The following is an 18,917-nucleotide window of genomic DNA, read 5'->3' on the forward strand; positions in this document are numbered from 1 at the left end:
TGTCTCTCCTAGGACAAGAGCAGCCTTGTGGGACTACCCCCAAGCAAGCTGGGGGGCCCCATCCTGGGGCCTGGGGCTTTCCCTGGTGACGACCGACTCTCCCGGCCCCCTCCGCCAGCTACCCCTTCCTCTTTGGATGTGAACAGTCGGTGAGGCTCTAGAAGGTTCCGTGGGGACCGGGTTTTACTGCTGCCGTGTGCTGCCTCTGATTTCCTGTCACCAGTTCTGTGTCACTCAGTTTCCCCTTCTCTCCCGAGACCCTTGTCTTTACGAACTAGCCCGCCTCACTGCCCTGAGCCCAGGTTCTAATTCATCTCACTAACTTGTGCATGTTCTTCCAGGCAACTGGTGGGAGGCTCCCAGGCCTTCTATCAGCGAGCGCCCTACCCCGGGTCCCTGCCCTTGCAGCAGCAGCAGCAGCAGCAGCAACTGTGGCAGCAGCAGCAGGCGACAGCGGCAGCAGCCTCCATGAGACTCGCGGCGCCCACTCGCTTTCCAGCAGCGCCGGGGCCTGAGCTCGGCCGCCAGGCCCTGGCTCCCCCTTTGGCAGGGGTTCCCACTCGCCTGTCCGGCCCCGCCGAGCCAGTGCCCGGTCCAGCTGGTCCCGCCCAGTTCATTGAGTTGAGGCACAATGTACAGAAAGGACTGGGACCTGGAGGGGCTCCATTTCCTGGTCAGGGGCTCCCTCAGCGGCCCCGTTTTTACCCCGTTAGTGAGGACACCCACCGACTGGCTCCTGAAGGCCTTCGAGGCCTAGTGGTAGCTGGTCTTCCCCCGCAGAAACCCCCAGCCCCGCCGGCCCCTGAATTGAACAATAGCCTCCATCCACCACCCCACAAGGGTCCCACCCTGCCCGCCAGCTTGGAGCTGGTCAACCGGCCCCCCTCACGCACCGAGCTTGGCCGTCCCCCTCCTCTGGCCCTGGAAGCTGGGAAGTTACCCTGTGAGGATCCTGAACTGGACGATGACTTTGACGCCCACAAGGCCTTAGAGGATGACGAGGAGCTTGCTCACCTGGGCCTGGGTGTGGATGTCGCCAAGGGAGATGATGAGTTGGGCACCCTGGAGAACCTGGAGACCAATGACCCCCACCTGGATGACCTGCTCAATGGGGATGAGTTTGACCTGCTGGCCTACACTGACCCTGAGCTGGACACTGGGGACAAGAAGGACATCTTCAATGAGCACCTGAGACTGGTGGAGTCAGCCAATGAAAAGGCTGAGCGGGAAGCCCTGCTGCGGGGTGTGGAGCCGGGGCCCTTGGCCCCTGAGGAGCGCCCTCCGCCTGCTGCCGATAATGCGGAGCCCCGGCTGGCGTCCGGCCTGCCTGAGGTGAAGCCCAAGGTGGAGGAGAGTGGGCGCCACCCTTCCCCTTGCCAGTTCACTGTTACCGGCCCCAAGATAGAGGCAGCACCTGCTACCACTTCCCTGGGTCTGGGACTGAAACCAGGACAGACTGGGATGGGCAGCCGGGACACCCGGATGGGCCCAGGACCCTTTTCTGGCAGTGGACACATGGCTGAGAAGGGCCCCTTTGGGGCCACAGGAGGCCCGCCGGCTCACCTGCTGGCCCCCAGCCCGTTGAGTGGCCCCGGAGGGTCCTCCTTACTGGAAAAGTTTGAGCTAGAGAGTGGAGCCCTGACCCTGCCCAGTGGACCCACAGCATCTGGGGATGAGCTGGACAAGATGGAGAGCTCACTGGTAGCCAGTGAGTTACCGCTGCTTATCGAGGACCTGTTAGAGCATGAGAAGAAGGAGCTGCAGAAGAAGCAGCAGCTTTCGGCACAGCTGCAGCCCCCCCAGCAGCAGCCGCCGCCGCAGCCGCAGCAGCCGCCGCCGCAGCCTCAGCAGCATTCCCTGTTGTCCACACCTGGTCCTGCCCAGGTCATGTCTTTGCCCCACGAGGGCTCTTCTCCCAGTTTGGTTGGGCCCCAGCAGCAACTTGCCCTGGGACTCGGAGGTTCCCGACAGCCAGGCTTGACGCAGCCACTGATGCCCAGCCAGCCACCAGCTCATGCCCTGCAGCAGCGCCTGGCTCCCTCCATGGGCATGGTGTCCAACCAGGGACACATGCTGAGTGGGCAGCATGGAGGGCAGGCAGGCTTGGTGGCCCAGCAGAGCTCACAGCCAGTGCTGGCACAGAAGCCCATGGGTACAATGCCACCTTCCATGTGCATGAAACCCCAGCAACTGGCAATGCAGCAGCAGCTGGCCAACAGCTTTTTCCCAGATACAGGTAACCTCAGCCGGGAGCACTGGCTGGTTACTCAGGGGCGATCACTGCTACCACCTTATGGGCCCTGAAGCCACAGACCTAGTTGCAGGAGCGGGACACAGACCCTTGTAACCACTGTGAGCGGTGTAGGCAGGAACAATGCAGCTTTTAAAAAAGATGGGGCAGTGCCTGGCAGAGCTGGCGCTGAGATACTTGAGTGAAGAAATGGCCCGAGGGCAGGAAGTCTTAAGTAGCAAAGACCTAGGAGCTGTGGAGAGGACTTGGGAGTTGGGACTTGGAGAGAAGTGGTAAAGGAGATCCAGTCCGGGGAGGTGACGTGACGTAAAGTGACGTGAGGAGCTGCAGTTGGCTGGGAAACTGTTGGGACATTTGGAGTCAGTGAGGTCGAGGCTGGAGGAGACTAGTGGGAGGGAAATGGGCACTACCAGAGCAAGCAAGGGCTGGCCTTAACGGCGTTTGTCACAGCCGTGTTTCTCAACACGGCACTCCCTTCATGGAGTGACTCGTTTGCCAAGCAGTGTGCTGAGCACTTCGCATTCGTTGTCTGCTCACCCTGACAGACTCATTAAGGGTGCTGTTACAGTCTTTGACCTTAGAAAAGGAGACAGACGTGGAGGATAAGTATCTTGCCCAGGAATACACAGCTAATAGCTAGTTTGAACCCTGCCCTCTGCTCCTCTGTACTGTTTTATTTCTTCAAAATACCAGGAGAGAGTTTGGTTAGTCTGTTTACTTATCTGTTTATTTACCTGTGTATTCATTTGGTGAAGCACCTCTTACCTCTCTAGTATTCGTTTGTTGACAGTGTGGTGTTATCCCCAGACATCTCACCGGAGCTCTCCCACCACTGAGCACCCCTGGTTCTCCACCATACCCCATCTTCATCCCTCCTCCTCCCCTCCTAGAGGCCTCAAAACTTCGTTAGTCCTTTCCAAAGTGGGGAGTCAGTAAACTTCTGAGGAGTGGAGACATGTTCAATGTCTAGGACTTCCAGAAGATTTACGTTTTTTGTGATTGTTTATTTCTCCCGCTAACCGGCATCTTGGGCTGGCAAACAGTGGGCTGTCGGTGATTCTTAGCCCTGGCATGTCAAGTTTTGCCCCAGTGCCCACATTTTGGGTTCTTGGAACATACCAGTTGCCCTAAGAACATTACTTCTGAAGGATGCTTTCTAGGTCATAAAGTGTACGCAGATTTTTGTCACGCCTGATCCTCCGGACAGCTCCGTGAGGTAGGCAGAGCCATGATCGCGATCTCGCTCATAGAGGAGGGAGCCGACACTCAGAAGTGGAATGGCTTGATATGTTGGCTCAGCAAACACTGAATACCTTGCCTGGTGCTGTGCTAGTGACGATGGGGCCTTGTGCCCTGTGACTGGCAGAGTCGAGTCACTGTCGGGCTTCTAGTCTGGTGTTTTTCCGTGGCGCCATGCCGTCTTTCTGCTTGCTTGGTGGAAGTCAAGGTTTGGAAAGGAAGAGCAGGTAGGGAAATGACCCAGTGCCCTGCTCACTTGACTTTCCTTCTCCAGACCTGGATAAATTTGCTGCAGAAGATATCATTGATCCCATTGCAAAGGCCAAGATGGTGGCTTTGAAAGGCATCAAGAAGGTGATGGCTCAGGGCAGTATTGGAGTAGCACCTGGCATGAACAGGTGAGACTTGGGGGCTGGGGGGGGGTGGCCCTTTGCTGTCCCAGCCCCTTCCCCCTTGTCCCCCTCTCTGTTTGTCCTACCTCTTTACCTTTCAACTTTCCCCACCACCAACATATGCTCCTTGCTTTGGTGGACTGCAGGCAGCAAGTGTCCCTCCTCGCCCAGAGACTCTCAGGAGGCCCTGGTGGCGACCTGCAGAACCATGTGGCAGCTGGGAGTGGCCAGGTGAGTTGTGAAGGGCACAGGAGCTTGTGTTCTCTGCCTTCAGGCCCCTTTTCTTAGGACCTGGTATGGAACAGTGACCTAACAGTCACTCTCTTGCAGGAACGGAATGCTGGTGACCCCTCCCAGCCTCGTCCCAATCCACCCACTTTCGCCCAGGGGGTGATCAGTGAGTATGGGGCTGGGAAGATTGCAGGAAGTGGCTTGGAGCATGTGGAGGAAGAGGGGTCGGGACCACCATTTTGTTGGCCTGATCTGACCGTCTGCTTCCTCTCCCAGATGAGACTGATCAGCGGCAGTATGAAGAGTGGCTGTTCCATACTCAGCAGCTCCTACAGATGCAGCTAAAGGTGCTAGAGGAGCAGATCGGTGTGCACCGCAAGTCCCGGAAAGCCCTGTGTGCCAAGCAGCGCACTGCCAAGAAGGCTGGCCGCGAGTTCCCAGAAGCAGATGCTGAAAAGCTCAAGCTGGTTACGGAACAGCAGAGCAAGATCCAGAAACAGCTGGATCAGGTGGGGAAAGTAAACTTGCGCCTAGCAACCGGGAGCCCAGGAAGAGGGATGGCACAGGTGGGCAGGCTCTGGGCTGACCTCCCTGAACCTTCCATTAGGTCCGGAAGCAGCAGAAGGAGCACACTAACCTCATGGCAGAATATCGGAATAAACAGCAGCAGCAGCAGCAGCAGCAGCAGCAACAGCAGCAGCAACAACAGCAGCAGCAGCAGCAGCAGCAGCAGCAGCAACAGCACCAGCACTCAGCCGTGCTGGCTCTTAGTCCTTCCCAGAGTCCCCGGCTACTCACCAAACTCCCTGGTCAGCTGCTCCCTGGCCATGGGCTGCAGCCACCACAAGGACCCCCGGGTGGGCAAGCTGGAGGTCTTCGCCTGCCCCCAGGGGGCATGGCACTACCTGGACAGCCTGGTGGCCCCTTCCTCAACACAGCCCTGGCCCAGCAGCAGCAACAGCAACATTCTGGTGGGGCTGGGGCCCTGGCTGGGCCCTCAGGGGGCTTTTTCCCTGGCAATCTTGCGCTTCGAGGCCTCGGACCTGATGCGAGGCTTTTACAGGAAAGGCAGCTGCAGTTGCAACAGCAGCGTATACAACTGGCCCAGAAACTGCAGCAGCAGCAGCAGCAGCAGCAGCACCTCCTAGGACAGGTGGCACTCCAGCAGCAACAGCAGCAGGGCTTGGGGGTTCAGGCAAACCAGGCTCTGGGTCCTAAGTCTCAGGGCCTGTTGCCTCCCAGCAGCCATCAGGGTCTTTTAGTTCAGCAGCTGTCTCCACAACCCCCCCAGGCCTCCCAGGGCATGCTGGGCCCTGCTCAAGTGGCAGTTCTGCAGCAGCAGCAGCAGCAGCAGCAGCAGCATCCTGGAGCTTTGGGCCCCCAGGGCCCTCACAGACAGGTGCTTCTGACTCAGCCCCGGTTGCTGAGTTCCCCTCAGGCGGCACCGCAGGGTCAAGGCCTTATGGGACACCGACTGGTCACAGCCCAGCAGCAGCCACAGCACCAGCAGCAGGGCTCTGTGGCAGGACTTTCTCATCTTCAGCAGGGTTTGATGCCGCACAGTGGGCAGCCCAAACTGAGTGCTCAACCCATTGGCTCCCTCCAGCAGCAACAGCTTCAACAGCAGCAGCAGCAGCAGCAGCAGCAGCAGCAGCAGCAGCAGCTTCAACAGCAGCAACAGCAGCAACTTCAACAGCAGCAGCAACTTCAGCAGCAGCAGCAACAGTTTCAACAGCAACAACAGCTTCAACAGCAGCAGCTGCAGCAGCAACTTCAGCAGCAACAACTGCAGCAGCAGCAGCAACAGCAGTTTCAGCAGCAGCAGCAGCAGCAGCAGCAGCAGCAGCAGCAGCAGCAGCAGCAGCAGATGAGTCTCTTGAGCCAGAATCGAACTTTACTGTCCCCTCAGCAGCCACAGCAGCAGGTGGCACTCGGCCCCAGTGTGCCAGCCAAGCCTCTCCCACACTTTTCGAGCCCCGGAGCCTTGGGTCCGGCCCTCCTCCTGACTGGCAAGGAACCAGGCATTGTAGAGACAGCGCTTCCTCCAGAGGTCCCTGAGGGGCCCTCTGCTCACCAGGGAGGGCCCTTGGCCATAGGGACTATGTCTGAGTCGGTGGCTGCTGAGTCAGGAGAGGCAAAGCCCACGCTCTCTTCGGACTCGCAGCTCCTGCTCATCCAGCCCCAGGCCCAGCCTCAGCCCAACCCTGTGCAGCTGCAGCCCCCTCTGAGGCTCCCAGGACAACAGCCTCAAGTTAACTTAGTCCACACAGCAGGTATGGGAAACCACGGGCAAGCAGGCAGCGGATCATCTTCTGAGGTCTCGTCGGTGCCTCACCTGCTCACCCAGTCCTCTGTTTCCTTGGGGGAACAGCCTGCGTCCATGGCCCAGAACCTTTTGGGCTCACAGCAGACCCTCGGATTGGAGCGGCCCATGCAAAATAACATAGGCACCCAACCTGCCAAGCCAGGACCTGTTCCGTCGTCTGGGCAGGCCTTGCCTGGGCCTGCTGTCATGCCTACAGTGGGTCAGATTCGAGCACAACTCCAAGGAGTCCTGGCCAAAAACCCACAGCTACGGCACTTGAGCCCCCAGCAGCAGCAGCAGCTACAGGCACTCCTCATGCAGCGGCAGCTACAGCAGAGTCAGGCAGTACGCCAGACTGCACCCTGCCAGGAGCCTGGGACCCAGCCCTCGCCCCTCCAGGGCCTTCTCGGCCGCCAGCCCCCACTGGGGGCCTTCCCTGGATCCCAGACAGGCCCCCTCCAAGAGCTAGGGGCAGGGCTTCGACCTCAGGGCCCACCCCGGCTCCCCGCCCCACAAGGAGCCTTATCCACAGGACCAGTCCTTGGCCCTGTCCATCCCACACCTCCACCTTCCAGCCCCCAAGAGCCAAAGAAATCCTCACAGTTGTCTCCCCCCAGCTCCCAGCTTCCCTCTGAGGCCCAGCTCACCCCTACCCAGCCAGGAACCCCAAAACCCCAGGGGCCACCTTTGGAGTTGCCTCCTGGAAGGGTCTCGCCCGCTGCTGTCCAGCTTGCAGATACCTTCTTTGGCAAGGGACTAGGACCTTGGGACCCCCCAGACAACCTAGTGGAAGCCCAGAAGCCAGAGCAGAGCAGCCTGGTGCCTGGACGTCTGGAGCAGGTGAATGGACAGGTGGTGCCTGAGTCACCCCACCTCAGCATCAAACAGGAGCCTCGGGAAGAATCGTGTGCCCTAGGAACCCAGACTATGAAGAGGGAGGCAAATGGGGAGCCGGTGGGGGTACCAGGTACCAGCAACCACCTCCTGCTGGCAGGCCCCCGCTCAGAGGCTGGGCACCTGCTCTTGCAGAAGCTTCTACGGGCAAAGAATGTGCAACTTGGCACTGGGCGGGGGCCTGAGGGGCTGCGGACTGAGATCAACGGGCACATTGACAGCAAGCTGGCCGGGCTGGAACAGAAACTACAGGGTCCCCCCAGCAATAAGGAGGTGAGTATTCTAGATCGGAGCAGATGGAGGGGCGTGGAGCCCGTGGACAGAGTGAGCACGGCTGGGTCCAGCAGAAGAGGTGAGGGCTCTGAGGAAGAGCGCAGCCTCCACCGTGGGTTTCTCTGCTTTAGGATGCAGCGGCAAGGAAGCCTTTAACACCGAAGCCAAAGAGGGTGCAGAAGGCAAGCGACAGGTTGGTGAGCTCCCGAAAGAAGCTGCGGAAGGAGGACGGGGTCAGGGCCAGCGAGGCCTTGCTGAAACAGCTGAAACAGGTGACCCCCAGGGCCTCGTCCCCGGGCCGATCCCAGGGTGGGGGTGCCATGGCCCGAGCTGTGTGGCGGCAGAGAGCTGCAGGCTGCACTTGCCAACCTTGTCGTCTTGCCCCTTCAGGAGCTGTCCTTGTTGCCCCTGACGGAGCCTACCATCACCGCCAATTTTAGCCTCTTTGCTCCCTTTGGCAGTGGCTGCCCGGTCAGTGGGCAGTGCCAGCTGAGGGGGGCCTTTGGAAGTGGCGCGCTGCCCACTGGCCCTGACTACTATTCCCAACTACTTACCAAGGTCAGGAAAGCGGCAATTGGGGGGGGGTGATGATAAAAGTTGTTGGGAAGGTGGGGGTGGGACTAGGAGACTTGAGGAAACTGCTGATGTACTGAGGGGCCTGGAAGTTACGTCAGTCTCCCTATACCACCTTGCACACGACACCCCACCCCACCCCCAGAATAACCTGAGTAACCCGCCGACACCACCCTCGTCGCTGCCCCCCACCCCACCCCCATCGGTGCAGCAGAAGATGGTAAATGGTGTCACTCCATCTGAAGAGCTGGGGGAGCAGCCCAAGGAGACCGCCTCTGCCCAGGATACTGAAGGTGCGCTGAGAGGTGAGTGAGGAGAAGCCACTCCGCCCTGGGGTCTGGTGGCGGGGGTGAAAGCCAGTTGGTGTGTCTGGGTGCCGTTTCAGAGAACAGGTGGCGTGATGCCCCTTGAGTGTAGGTGACAGACGCCTGAGAAAAGATGTCCCTCTTTAGCCCGCTTGTTGGAGACCAGGTTGGACTTCTGGAACCCAGAGCCAGGGCAATGGGGAGGTGATGCCCGGCCGAGTGTAAATTAAATTTTGTTTACAAGGAGCACTGAGCGTTGGTGCTTATGGAACTGCAGTCAGATGAGGCTTTGAATTCTGGCTCCTGTGTTCATGCAGCCCAGTAAGTGGGTTGACTCGTGTGGGCCTCGACTTCCCCACTGTAAAGTAGGCATTGCGATCGCACCTAGTAAACAGAGAGCGTGCCTGCCGTCCAGGGCCTGGCACGTTAGAAGAGATCAGTAAGTGCAGCGTATCTGCCCCGGGCTGGCAGGTCAGTAGGTGGGTGACTGTCGTCATGGCTGCTCTAGGTCTCTGGACCTGAAATGTGGGAGGGAACACTACCAGCTCTGACCATCCCCCGCCCAACTTTTCTCCTTACCTACCCCTCAGATGCTTCAGAGGTGAAGAGTCTAGACCTGCTGGCCGCCCTGCCTACACCCCCTCACAACCAGACTGAGGATGTCAGGTGAGAATGTACATGAGGAACGGGCGGGGCACGGGTTCTCGCCTCTTTCCCTTGGCCAGTGACAGCTGTGACACCAGCTCATCCAGGCTGTTAAATGTCTGTTTTTCTCCCTTAGGATGGAGAGTGATGAGGACAGCGATTCTCCCGACAGCATTGTGCCAGCTTCGTCCCCTGAGAGCGTCCTGGGCGAGGAGGCCCCTCGTTTCCCTCATCTCGGCTCAGGCCGGTGGGAGCAGGACGACCGGGCGCTCTCCCCTGTCATCCCCATCATTCCTCGGGCCAGCATTCCAGGTAGGGGCAGCTGCGGGTCTGAGCCAGGCCAGGCTGGGCCGAGTTGTCAGAGGCTGAGGAGGAGAGGCAGCTGGAACTTGCTGGGGTCCCTCTTTTTTTGTTCAGTTTTCCCGGATACCAAACCTTGTGGGCCCTTGGAGCTGGAGGCCCCTGGCAAGCTGCCTGCCGCAACGTGGGAGAAGGGCAAAGGAAGTGAGGTGTCGGTCATGCTGACAGTCTCCGCTGCTGCAGCCAAGGTGTGTTCTGGGGGTGCCGGGGAGGCCAGGGAGTGGTGTCAGAGCTCATCTGGGTAACTGACCGTTCAGAGCTGTGCAGCGAGGACTCCGTGTATGAAAGCCGGGCTGGGGACTCGGGGCTAGGGTAGAGGAAGCAGGGGCCTTCCCCCCCAGGGTCATGGCCAGGGGTTAGAACAAGTCAGCAGGAAGGAAAATGTGCGGTGTGACAGATACTCTAAGCGCGCACCCGGGCACGTTAGGTGGTGCTCTGTGTTTTAGTTGTTTGTTTATTAAAAGAATTTATTTGTGTGTATAAGAGCTGGGGTACAGACTAGAGATGCAGGCGGTGAGAGGCTTCACCAGAGTCAGAGTGGGGAGCAGAACAGGCAGATCAGCGGTGTACACTGCTGAGGGGAGCAGCGGGCGGGCCAGGGGAGGGCTGCCGCGCCATGTGGGTCACCCCTCGGCTGGGAATTGAACTCTTATGCTGCTGTGGCTGCAGATAGCTCATGGTGCTGCGCTTTAACCCATTGCGCTACCAGGGAGGGCCCTGGCATTCTGTCCTATAAGTTTTTGTGGAAACAGGAGACCCCAGTTAAAGCACTGGAACAAGTTTCTTGAGCACAGGTTCTCTCATTTGCTAGTGTGTATATAAATCTTCCAGTTGGTGGGTACAATGTATATCATTTCTAAACTTAGCGGACACCGGTTCCTTTTTGTGGCGCTCCTATCAGTGCCCACAGCAGTTTGGGAAAGCAGCTATACAGGAAGCTTGTGGGAAGAGCTGGCCGGCTCGGGGCAGGCCTGGCCGGCCTTCTGGCTCTCCTTGTTTGCGCTAGGCTGACGGCAGTGGCCAGTCCACAAATGGTGACACAGCTCTCCCGTCTCCTTCCCTGCCCTGGCAGAACCTGAATGGTGTGATGGTGGCAGTTGCAGAACTGCTTAGCATGAAGATCCCCAATTCCTACGAGGTGCTGTTCCCAGAAGGCCCCGCCCGAGCAGGCATTGAGCATAAGAAGGGGGAAGCTGAGGGCCTTGGTGAGTGTGGCAGGAAAACCACTTGGGATCAGAGGGCAGTGATTCTGGTGGGAGGCTCTGACCCCGTCCTTCCTGCAGGTGGGAAAGAGAAGGGTCTGGGAGGCAAGAGCCCTGAAGCTGCTTGGCTGAAGCAGTTTGATGCGGTGTTGCCCGGCTACACTCTCAAGAGCCAGCTAGACATCTTGAGCCTCCTGAAACAGGTGGGTCGGGGAGAGGACGGGGGCGGCTGTCAGGAAAGAGGTGCTGGCTAGGGCAAGGAAAGCCAGCTTTGGGGGAGAGTGCGTCTGGGGGGAGGAGAGGCACTGGTGAGAGCCAGCACTAATGACCCAGGGCCCGTGCCTTCCCCTAGGAGAGCCCCGCCCCAGAGCCACCCACCCAGCACAGCTACACCTATAACGTCTCCAATCTGGACGTGCGACAGCTCTCCGCCCCGCCTCCTGAGGAGCCCTCCCCACCTCCCTCCCCCTTGGCACCCTCTCCTGCCAGCCCCCCTGCAGAGCCCCTGGTTGAACTCCCATCTGAACCCTCCACCGAGCCGCCAGTCCCCTCACCTCTGCCGCTGGCCTCATCCCCTGAGTCAGCCCGGCCCAAACCCCGAGCGCGGCCTCCTGAAGAAAGTGAAGATTCCCGGCCCCCTCGTCTCAAGAAGTGGAAGGGCGTCCGTTGGAAGCGGCTGAGGCTGCTGCTGACCATCCAGAAGGGCAGTGGGCGGCAGGAGGACGAGCGGGAAGTGGCGGAGTTTATGGAGCAGCTCGGCACAGCCCTGCGGCCTGATAAGGTGCCTCGAGACATGCGGCGCTGCTGCTTCTGTCACGAGGAGGGTGATGGGGCGACGGACGGGCCCGCCCGCCTGCTGAACCTGGACCTGGACCTGTGGGTGCACCTCAACTGTGCCCTGTGGTCCACGGAGGTGTACGAGACGCAGGGCGGGGCGCTCATGAACGTGGAGGTGGCCCTGCACCGGGGCCTGCTCACCAAGTGCTCCCTGTGCCAGCGCACCGGCGCCACCAGCAGCTGCAACCGCATGCGTTGCCCCAGCGTCTACCACTTCGCCTGCGCCATCCGCGCGAAGTGCATGTTTTTCAAGGACAAGACCATGCTGTGTCCGATGCATAAGATCAAGGGCACCTGCGAGCAGGAGCTGAGCTCGTTTGCCGTCTTCCGGCGGGTCTACATCGAGAGGGATGAGGTGAAGCAGATCGCCAGCATCATCCAGCGGGGAGAGCGGGTGCACATGTTCCGCGTGGGCGGCCTCGTGTTCCACGCCATCGGACAGCTGCTGCCGCACCAGATGGCCGACTTCCACAGCGCCACCGCCCTGTACCCCGTGGGCTACGAGGCCACGCGCATCTACTGGAGCCTGCGCACCAACAACCGCCGCTGCTGCTACCGCTGCTCCATCGGCGAGAACAGCGGGCGGCCGGAGTTCGTCATCAGAGTGGTCGAGCAGGGCCTGGAGGATCTGGTCTTCACCGACGCCTCTCCCCAAGGTGAGCACTGGGCCCTCGGGCTGGCAGGGGGAGGCGGGCAAGCTTCCCTGGGACGCCCGTGCAGTGTGGAGAGCGCCCTGCAGGGGCTCGCAGGAAGAGCCCTGACACAAGCCTTCTGGCTTCACTCCGTCACCTTAAGTTCCCTTGTGGTTGAAGACATTGTGCTGTCTAATTTCACATATTCTAGCTTTGTCCTGCACTCAGTGGCTCTGAAGGCGTTCTGAGACCCTGTCATCGGCTCACCCACTCCGACCCTGACCTTGAGTTCCTTGTGGTTGCTTTTCCCTGGGAGAGATTCTTTTGTTCGTTGCCTTAGTGTTAATGATGAAAGTAACAGTAAGAGCAGTTTCCTCCTAGCGAGCATACCACGAACTACACTAAGCGATTTTTATAGATTATTTTGTTTGTGCGACCCTCTGAGGTAAGTATTAGCACCATGCCCAGTGCATACGCGCACTGAAATTTAGGGAGACATCGGCATTTGGCTGAAGGCCCCATGGCCAGTTCTAGAACCTGAGCCCAAGTCTTCCCAGCTGCAAAGCGTAGCTGGCTGGGTCTCCAGGGCCCGGGGACCACGTCTCTGCGTCACAGGCTCTGCTGCTACTGCAGCGTTGGCAGTCTCTCGGCTTGTTGAGGGGGAGTGGGACTGGGGTTCCCTCGTGGGGGTCATGGAGAGCACACCCCCCATGTGACAGGGAGGTGTGCAGGCTGCAGACAACAGCTTTTGCTCCGATGGAGATCGGGAGCTGGAGGCCCCTGAGCAGAGCTGCCTCAGAGCTGCTGTCTCCTTTGCCCCCCAGCCGTGTGGAATCGCATCATCGAGCCCGTGGCCGCCATGAGAAAGGAGGCTGACATGCTGCGGCTCTTCCCCGAGTACCTGAAAGGCGAGGAGCTCTTCGGGCTGACGGTGCACGCTGTGCTTCGCATAGCGGAATCAGTAAGTGAGGCGCTGCCACGGGCCCCAGGGCCGGCGGGCGCTGGGGACGCCGGCCTGTCCCGCAGGGGCTCGGGCTCGGGCTCAGGCGAGCACGTGTGCCCCACAGCTGCCCGGAGTGGAGAGCTGTCAGAACTACTTGTTCCGCTACGGACGCCACCCACTGATGGAGCTGCCTCTCATGATCAACCCCACTGGCTGTGCCCGGTCAGAGCCTAAAATCCTCACACACTACAAACGGTGAGCTTGTGCTTTGGGGCCAAGGCAGGGGGGGTCGGGGGCTGACAGGGGTGCTTTGACCAATCACAGGAGTTTAGGGTTCCATATCAAGAGTTTCCTTGGCGAGACTGGGGCTTCACTCTAGGCCCTCCGAATAGAGGGTGCACAGGTATCGCTAGGGTACCCCATTCCTCCTCAACAGCCTGCCCAGGTGTGCTGGGTTAACTTGGGCTCTAGGACAGACTGCTTTTGGGGACCGTGGGATGGTTGCCGGGCGGGTCTGGGCAGACACCGGTAAAGTTCTGTGAGCCATAGAAGGGACCCAGTGACCTCCTCCTCTTGTTTTGCATCCGGGGGTGGGTGCCTATGAGTCTCCCAAACCTCAGCCACCCCATCAGTGCCCAGGGTCACTTCCCTTCCCCAGGCTGAGTTGGTGTCAAAAATAGAGATATAATAGAAAAGTAATAAAGCCTTACATGTGTATAGCACTTTATACTTTTTTTTTCAAAGCGTTTTCACATCCATTATCTCATTTGATCCTCACAACAACCTTATGAGGTAGGTAGGGCAGGTGGTATGACCCCCATTTCACAGCTGAGAAAACTGAGACCCAGAAAAGTTAAGTGACTAGACAAAGGTCACACAGCTGGGACTGGAACCTTACCTCTTGACTTGTGGGTCACTGTTCTTTCTGTGGACTGCAGTGGCATGACCCTGGCCCCTGGGCAGCGGGAGGCAGAGTCCCTGGCAGCGGGGCTTTCCCGAAGGCCTCGGCTGCGCCCCCCGGCTGCCGTGGAGCGCCACGCTCCACCCCAGTTCTCCCTGCCCTTGAAACTCTGCAGCAGTGGTTTTCAGACTGTGTGTCCCAAAGCCCTGGACCACATGCGGGTGGGCAAACTCGGCACTTCCCGGGTGAGACTCCCCTCTCCCCCAACTGGGTTCATCTAGAAGAGCTCCATTTTCATCTGGTTTCTGCATTGGAGTTCCAATAACATTTTGTTACTAAAAAGATTTCTGCTAAATAAAAAAGAAGAGAACGAAAATGTTTGAAAACCACTGCTCTGGGATGGGCAAGAATTTGGCTGATGCCCTCGGGTGGTGAAAAGGCATCTTGCCAGGCAGCAGTTATTCCCCTGCACTGAGCCGTCTGCACAGAGCCCAATGCTATGTGCAAAAAGTGACAGTCTGAAGGAGGGAAAGGATACCACCTTTGGGCTGTGAACTCAGAGGCAGCTTGAATGCAGATCTAGCCCAGTGTTGAACACAGCCTCTGCTCTCAGGGCTTCTCGTTTGTGCAGAAGGTAGGTCTCTGACATTCGAGCAAACCAGAAGCTTAAATTCCAGGCCTGGGCTGCTTGGGGAAGACCTCCCAGAGGGGCGAGGCCTGGAGTATGGTTTGGCGGGAGGGTGGTGTAGCAGGCGGGGAGATGGAGAGCAGGCTCAGTGTAGGGGAATTGGCACCCCCCCACTCTCCTCCCCCCTCCCTGGGCTCTCTGTGCTACCCAGGCTGTCGGAGGGGCCCAGTAGCTAGTCGCTGCCTCACCAGAGCCGACACCTACATGCTCCCAGTCCATCCCCAGGCACCACACACCCCGACCGGCGTGTTGCACATCCCAGGGTGGGTGGAGTGCGCTTCTGAGGAGAACTATCTTGTCATGGACTGTGTCACCTCCCAGGCCCCACACCCTGAACAGCACCAGCATGTCCAAGGCGTATCAGAGCACCTTCACGGGCGAGACCAACACCCCGTACAGCAAGCAGTTTGTGCACTCGAAGTCGTCTCAGTACCGGCGGCTTCGCACCGAGTGGAAGAACAATGTGTATCTGGCTCGTTCCCGCATCCAGGGCCTGGGGCTCTATGCAGCCAAAGACCTAGAAAAGCACACAATGGTCATCGAGTACATTGGCACCATCATTCGAAATGAGGTGGCCAACCGGCGGGAGAAAATCTATGAGGAGCAGGTAGGGGCTGGCAGAGGGCCGCCGTGGTGTGGGGTCCACGCTCAGTCTGGGGCGGGGGCGGGCGGGGGAGAAAGGAAGGGTGAGAAGTGAAGACGAGCCCCTCCCAGAGGCCACCGCCTGCGCCCGTCGCCACCTCCGCCATTCACTGATACTCTCGCTCCTGCGGCCCTTTCTAGAATCGAGGCATCTACATGTTCCGAATCAACAATGAGCATGTGATTGATGCTACGTTGACTGGAGGCCCTGCCAGGTGAGAGAAGAATGGGGAAGGGGGGCTGGGGGGCCCCTGCAGGTGGCACTTTGGGCCAGTTGTGCACCAGAATCCTCCCAACTCGGTCACCTGGCATCCCTGACTGTCCCGCTGCCCAGGTACATTAACCACTCCTGTGCCCCGAATTGTGTGGCGGAAGTTGTGACATTTGACAAGGAGGATAAAATCATCATCATCTCCAGCCGGCGAATCCCCAAAGGAGAGGAGGTGAGAGGAAGCGTCTTGAGGGCCCCTCTGCTCTGCCGTTTCCCAGGAGCTGAGCCCCAAGGCCACTGCCTTGGAGCACCTCCACTGTCGCTGGAGGCTGCCATTGACTCTGCCCTCTTCCGTTTTCAGCTGACCTACGACTATCAGTTTGACTTTGAAGACGATCAGCACAAGATCCCCTGCCACTGTGGAGCCTGGAATTGTCGGAAATGGATGAACTAAGGCTCATTTGAGGCTACCAGGCAGGGGAACCCCCCTACCCCAACCTCTTCCCTGAAAGGGATGAGGGGGAAGAGAGGTAGCAGCCAGAGCCAGGACCCAGGGTTGGGGCTGCCGGCTGACCGGAGCCCCTGGAGCAGGAGGCTGGGGCAGAGGGTCCTAGGCCAAGCCCACCCTGGGCACCAGGGACAACCCTCTTCCCCGCTACCGGCCCCTAGGCTGGCATCTCTGCCCCCAGCTCCGGGAGGGGCCAGACAGAAGCAGCCATTGGGCATCTCAGGTTTGAGGGGGATACGGGCCGGGAACTACCCAGAAGCAACTGGGAGGCAGCAGGGAGAGGGGAGGAGGATGTGTGGCCGGGCCTCACAGCCCTGCTGCTCCCGCCGACCTCTCCGGCCCAACTCAAGGCTGCAAAGAGACTTGACTAAGCTTGACAATCCCAAAGGCCGGGACCCACACCCGGCCCTGCCTGCCGGGTCCTGCCCCCACCCTCACCCCCGTCCCCGTACCTCTCGATCTGTCTTTGTCTCCCTCTCTCCTCTGTGTTCTGTCTCTCTATGGGTTGTGTTTCCTTGTTTTCCACTCTGACAAATGCAACATGAACGGGAAAGAGGCACCCAGCTGCCCAGGCGGGCAAGCTTGGCAGGCCAGGCAAGGAGACCCCACACCCACACCTACCTCATTTAAATGTTGGATTTTTTGCTGTTTTGAAATGTGAGACCCTCTCTGAACCCCCTACTGCCCCAACCCTCTCCCCCACCTCACTGCCCTCTTCTGAGTGGGTGGAAGGGGGGGAAGGAGAGGAAGAAAAAAACAACAACAAAAAATCCATCTTTGTTTTTAATTATGGGCATGGGATAGTGGTTGAGGCTGATGATGATGCAGGTCGGGGATGACTGGCCCCTAGTCGCTCTAGGACTTCCTTCTCCAGCTGGCCATGGGGGCAGGAGGAGTGTGCTAAACCCAGGACCAGGATATCTCTTTCCTCTTTTCCCAACTCCATCATGAGCCCGTATGCCCTCCAACCCTTAGATGGGGTGGGTGGGTGGTAGGGTGAGGGCTATCCCTGAGTGGCATGCCCATACCCAATGAGGCAGGGTGTGTGGCCCGGAGCTCCCACTTTCCCTCAGTCACCAAACTGCTGCTGGTCTGGTGGGAAGGGGTGGTGATGTGGGGGTGGGGAGCTTAGTGTCAGCACGGGGAGGGTGGGGGGTATTTATCTATTTATACATGGGATTGTACATAGTCTTGTGGGGCATGGGGGAGCCGGCTGGAGGTGAGAACCCTCTCCTCTCCCCCCACCCCCGGGGAGAGCAAATGTAAAACTACTAATTTTTGTGCTTTATATATTCTATATAAATATATCTATTTTCTTTTTACAAAACCAGTTTATAAATGGTAGGGGGGCATGGGGCGGACACATGGAGCTCCCCTTGTGGGGGGGCCCCCTCCATTACCCAACCTACCGCCCTTTCCTCACCCCCTCCTCCCCACCCCTTGGCTGTGACTGCTGTATGGTGGGGGTATAGAGGCTGGGCAGTCCCCACCCCTGTTGTATAGTTGGACTATGTTATAACGCACAAAGGTGAGCTGGCCCCACGGAGCCAGAGGGTGATGGGTTCCTTGCCTCCCTTCCTTCCCCTTTCTGCCCAAGCTTGTGCTGCAGTTGAACCTCTTCCTGGGGGTAGGGGTAGGTCAGGGGGTGGGTGCAGCCCCAGACCCCTTTCTGATAGGGAGCCATGGGGGTGAAGATGAAGCTTATATGCAGTTCTTTCCTAGGGGCTGTGGGCAAAGGGCATTTTGTAATTAATGTTTTCAAGAATCAAATGTCTGGAGTGTAGTGGTGGGCTTGGTGACGGCGGATGGGCAGGCCTGCTGGAGGGGGAGCATGGTTGCTGTTGTGATTTTAGGTTTGTTTTGTTTTGTTTTTGAATTTGGGGGGTTGCGGATTGATGGGGATAGGGAATTTTTTTTTTTTAAGCTGCTTCCTCAACTGTTTCAAGCTGCAGATGTTTAAGAGAACATCCCCCCACCCCCACAGAAACCACTGTAATAAAATTTTACAGTGGGGTGACTGGGCTGCTGCCCCCAATCCATTGGATGTTCCTTTTCCAAGAGCAAAAGGTCTAGGTTACAGGGGAGGCGGGGAGATTGGCTCCTGTGAGTCAGGCTCTGGTTGGGGCTTGGGCCTTGGGGCTGGGAAAAGCGGATGGGGCAGACTTTGTAAGCATATGCTAGGTATCCGATAGTCCTGTAGAATTTAGTGGAGAAACCTTATACAGTTTTTAATTTTTATATAAACTAACTCAGACCCAAGCTACAAGGTTGGAATTTTGGTTGTTGGTTCTTTTTTTTTTTTTAAGTACCCCGCCTGTATAAATGCATCAGAATTCCCTCCTCCCCTCCCCCACCCCCGTGTTTGTATTTTGGGTTGGTTTACACTTACTTGCACATATTCAATTTTCAGTTTTTCCCCTTTACAGTCCTCTACTCCTCACCTCCAGGACCCTTCCCCCTTTTTAAAAAATAAATCGCTGACAAGTGTGAATCCCGTGAAGACTTTATTTTGTGTTGTGTGTATCCTGTACAGCAAGGTTGGTCCTTCGTAACAACGGATGAAATGATTACCTTTTTTAAAGCGCCCTCTCTCCCTCCACCCTCAGCGCCCCTGTCCTTGGCATGTTTTGTATCAGCGATCATTCTGAACTGTACATAATTTATGTTGCAAGAGGCAAAGGGCAAGTTTTGGATTTTGCTTCTTCCAAGTTTGTTTTTAAACAACAAATAAAAAGAGAACATTTTAAATACAAGCGACTCCGTCCCGTCACCCGCCTCCGGCCCCTTCGCCGCCGCCCGCCTTTCGCCGCCCGCACGTTGCGAGAGAAGCGGGAGGACCCGTCGGTTGGGGAGAGCAGCGAAGGGGGTGTGGCCCGGGCTGGGGG

General features: G+C 58.2%; 1 protein-coding gene across 3 annotated transcripts in view; it reads left to right on the plus strand.

The window, feature by feature from the left end:
• KMT2D (lysine (K)-specific methyltransferase 2D) overlaps positions 1–18,782 on the plus strand; it is a 38,084-nt gene extending 19,302 nt beyond the window's left edge. For all 3 annotated transcript variants that reach the window (XM_012732422.1, XM_012732425.1, XM_012732424.1), the window contains exons 34-55: positions 13–149; positions 342–2,236; positions 3,765–3,888; positions 4,029–4,113; positions 4,213–4,279; positions 4,390–4,622; positions 4,721–7,585; positions 7,717–7,857; positions 7,976–8,143; positions 8,304–8,463; positions 9,054–9,129; positions 9,245–9,420; positions 9,526–9,656; positions 10,541–10,673; positions 10,752–10,873; positions 11,023–12,163; positions 12,964–13,100; positions 13,207–13,337; positions 14,993–15,278; positions 15,455–15,528; positions 15,648–15,756; positions 15,886–18,782. In XM_012732422.1, the coding sequence (XP_012587876.1) occupies positions 13–149; positions 342–2,236; positions 3,765–3,888; positions 4,029–4,113; positions 4,213–4,279; positions 4,390–4,622; positions 4,721–7,585; positions 7,717–7,857; positions 7,976–8,143; positions 8,304–8,463; positions 9,054–9,129; positions 9,245–9,420; positions 9,526–9,656; positions 10,541–10,673; positions 10,752–10,873; positions 11,023–12,163; positions 12,964–13,100; positions 13,207–13,337; positions 14,993–15,278; positions 15,455–15,528; positions 15,648–15,756; positions 15,886–15,978 (8,484 nt within the window). In that variant the 3' untranslated portion in view covers positions 15,979–18,782. The remainder of the gene's footprint in view (positions 1–12; positions 150–341; positions 2,237–3,764; positions 3,889–4,028; positions 4,114–4,212; positions 4,280–4,389; positions 4,623–4,720; positions 7,586–7,716; positions 7,858–7,975; positions 8,144–8,303; positions 8,464–9,053; positions 9,130–9,244; positions 9,421–9,525; positions 9,657–10,540; positions 10,674–10,751; positions 10,874–11,022; positions 12,164–12,963; positions 13,101–13,206; positions 13,338–14,992; positions 15,279–15,454; positions 15,529–15,647; positions 15,757–15,885) is intronic.
• Positions 18,783–18,917: the final 135 nt, after the last annotated feature.

The sequence above is a fragment of the Condylura cristata genome, unplaced genomic scaffold, assembly GCF_000260355.1.
Source record: "Condylura cristata isolate star-nosed mole 26May11 unplaced genomic scaffold, ConCri1.0 scaffold00034, whole genome shotgun sequence".
Classification (NCBI taxonomy): Eukaryota; Metazoa; Chordata; class Mammalia; order Eulipotyphla; family Talpidae; genus Condylura; species Condylura cristata.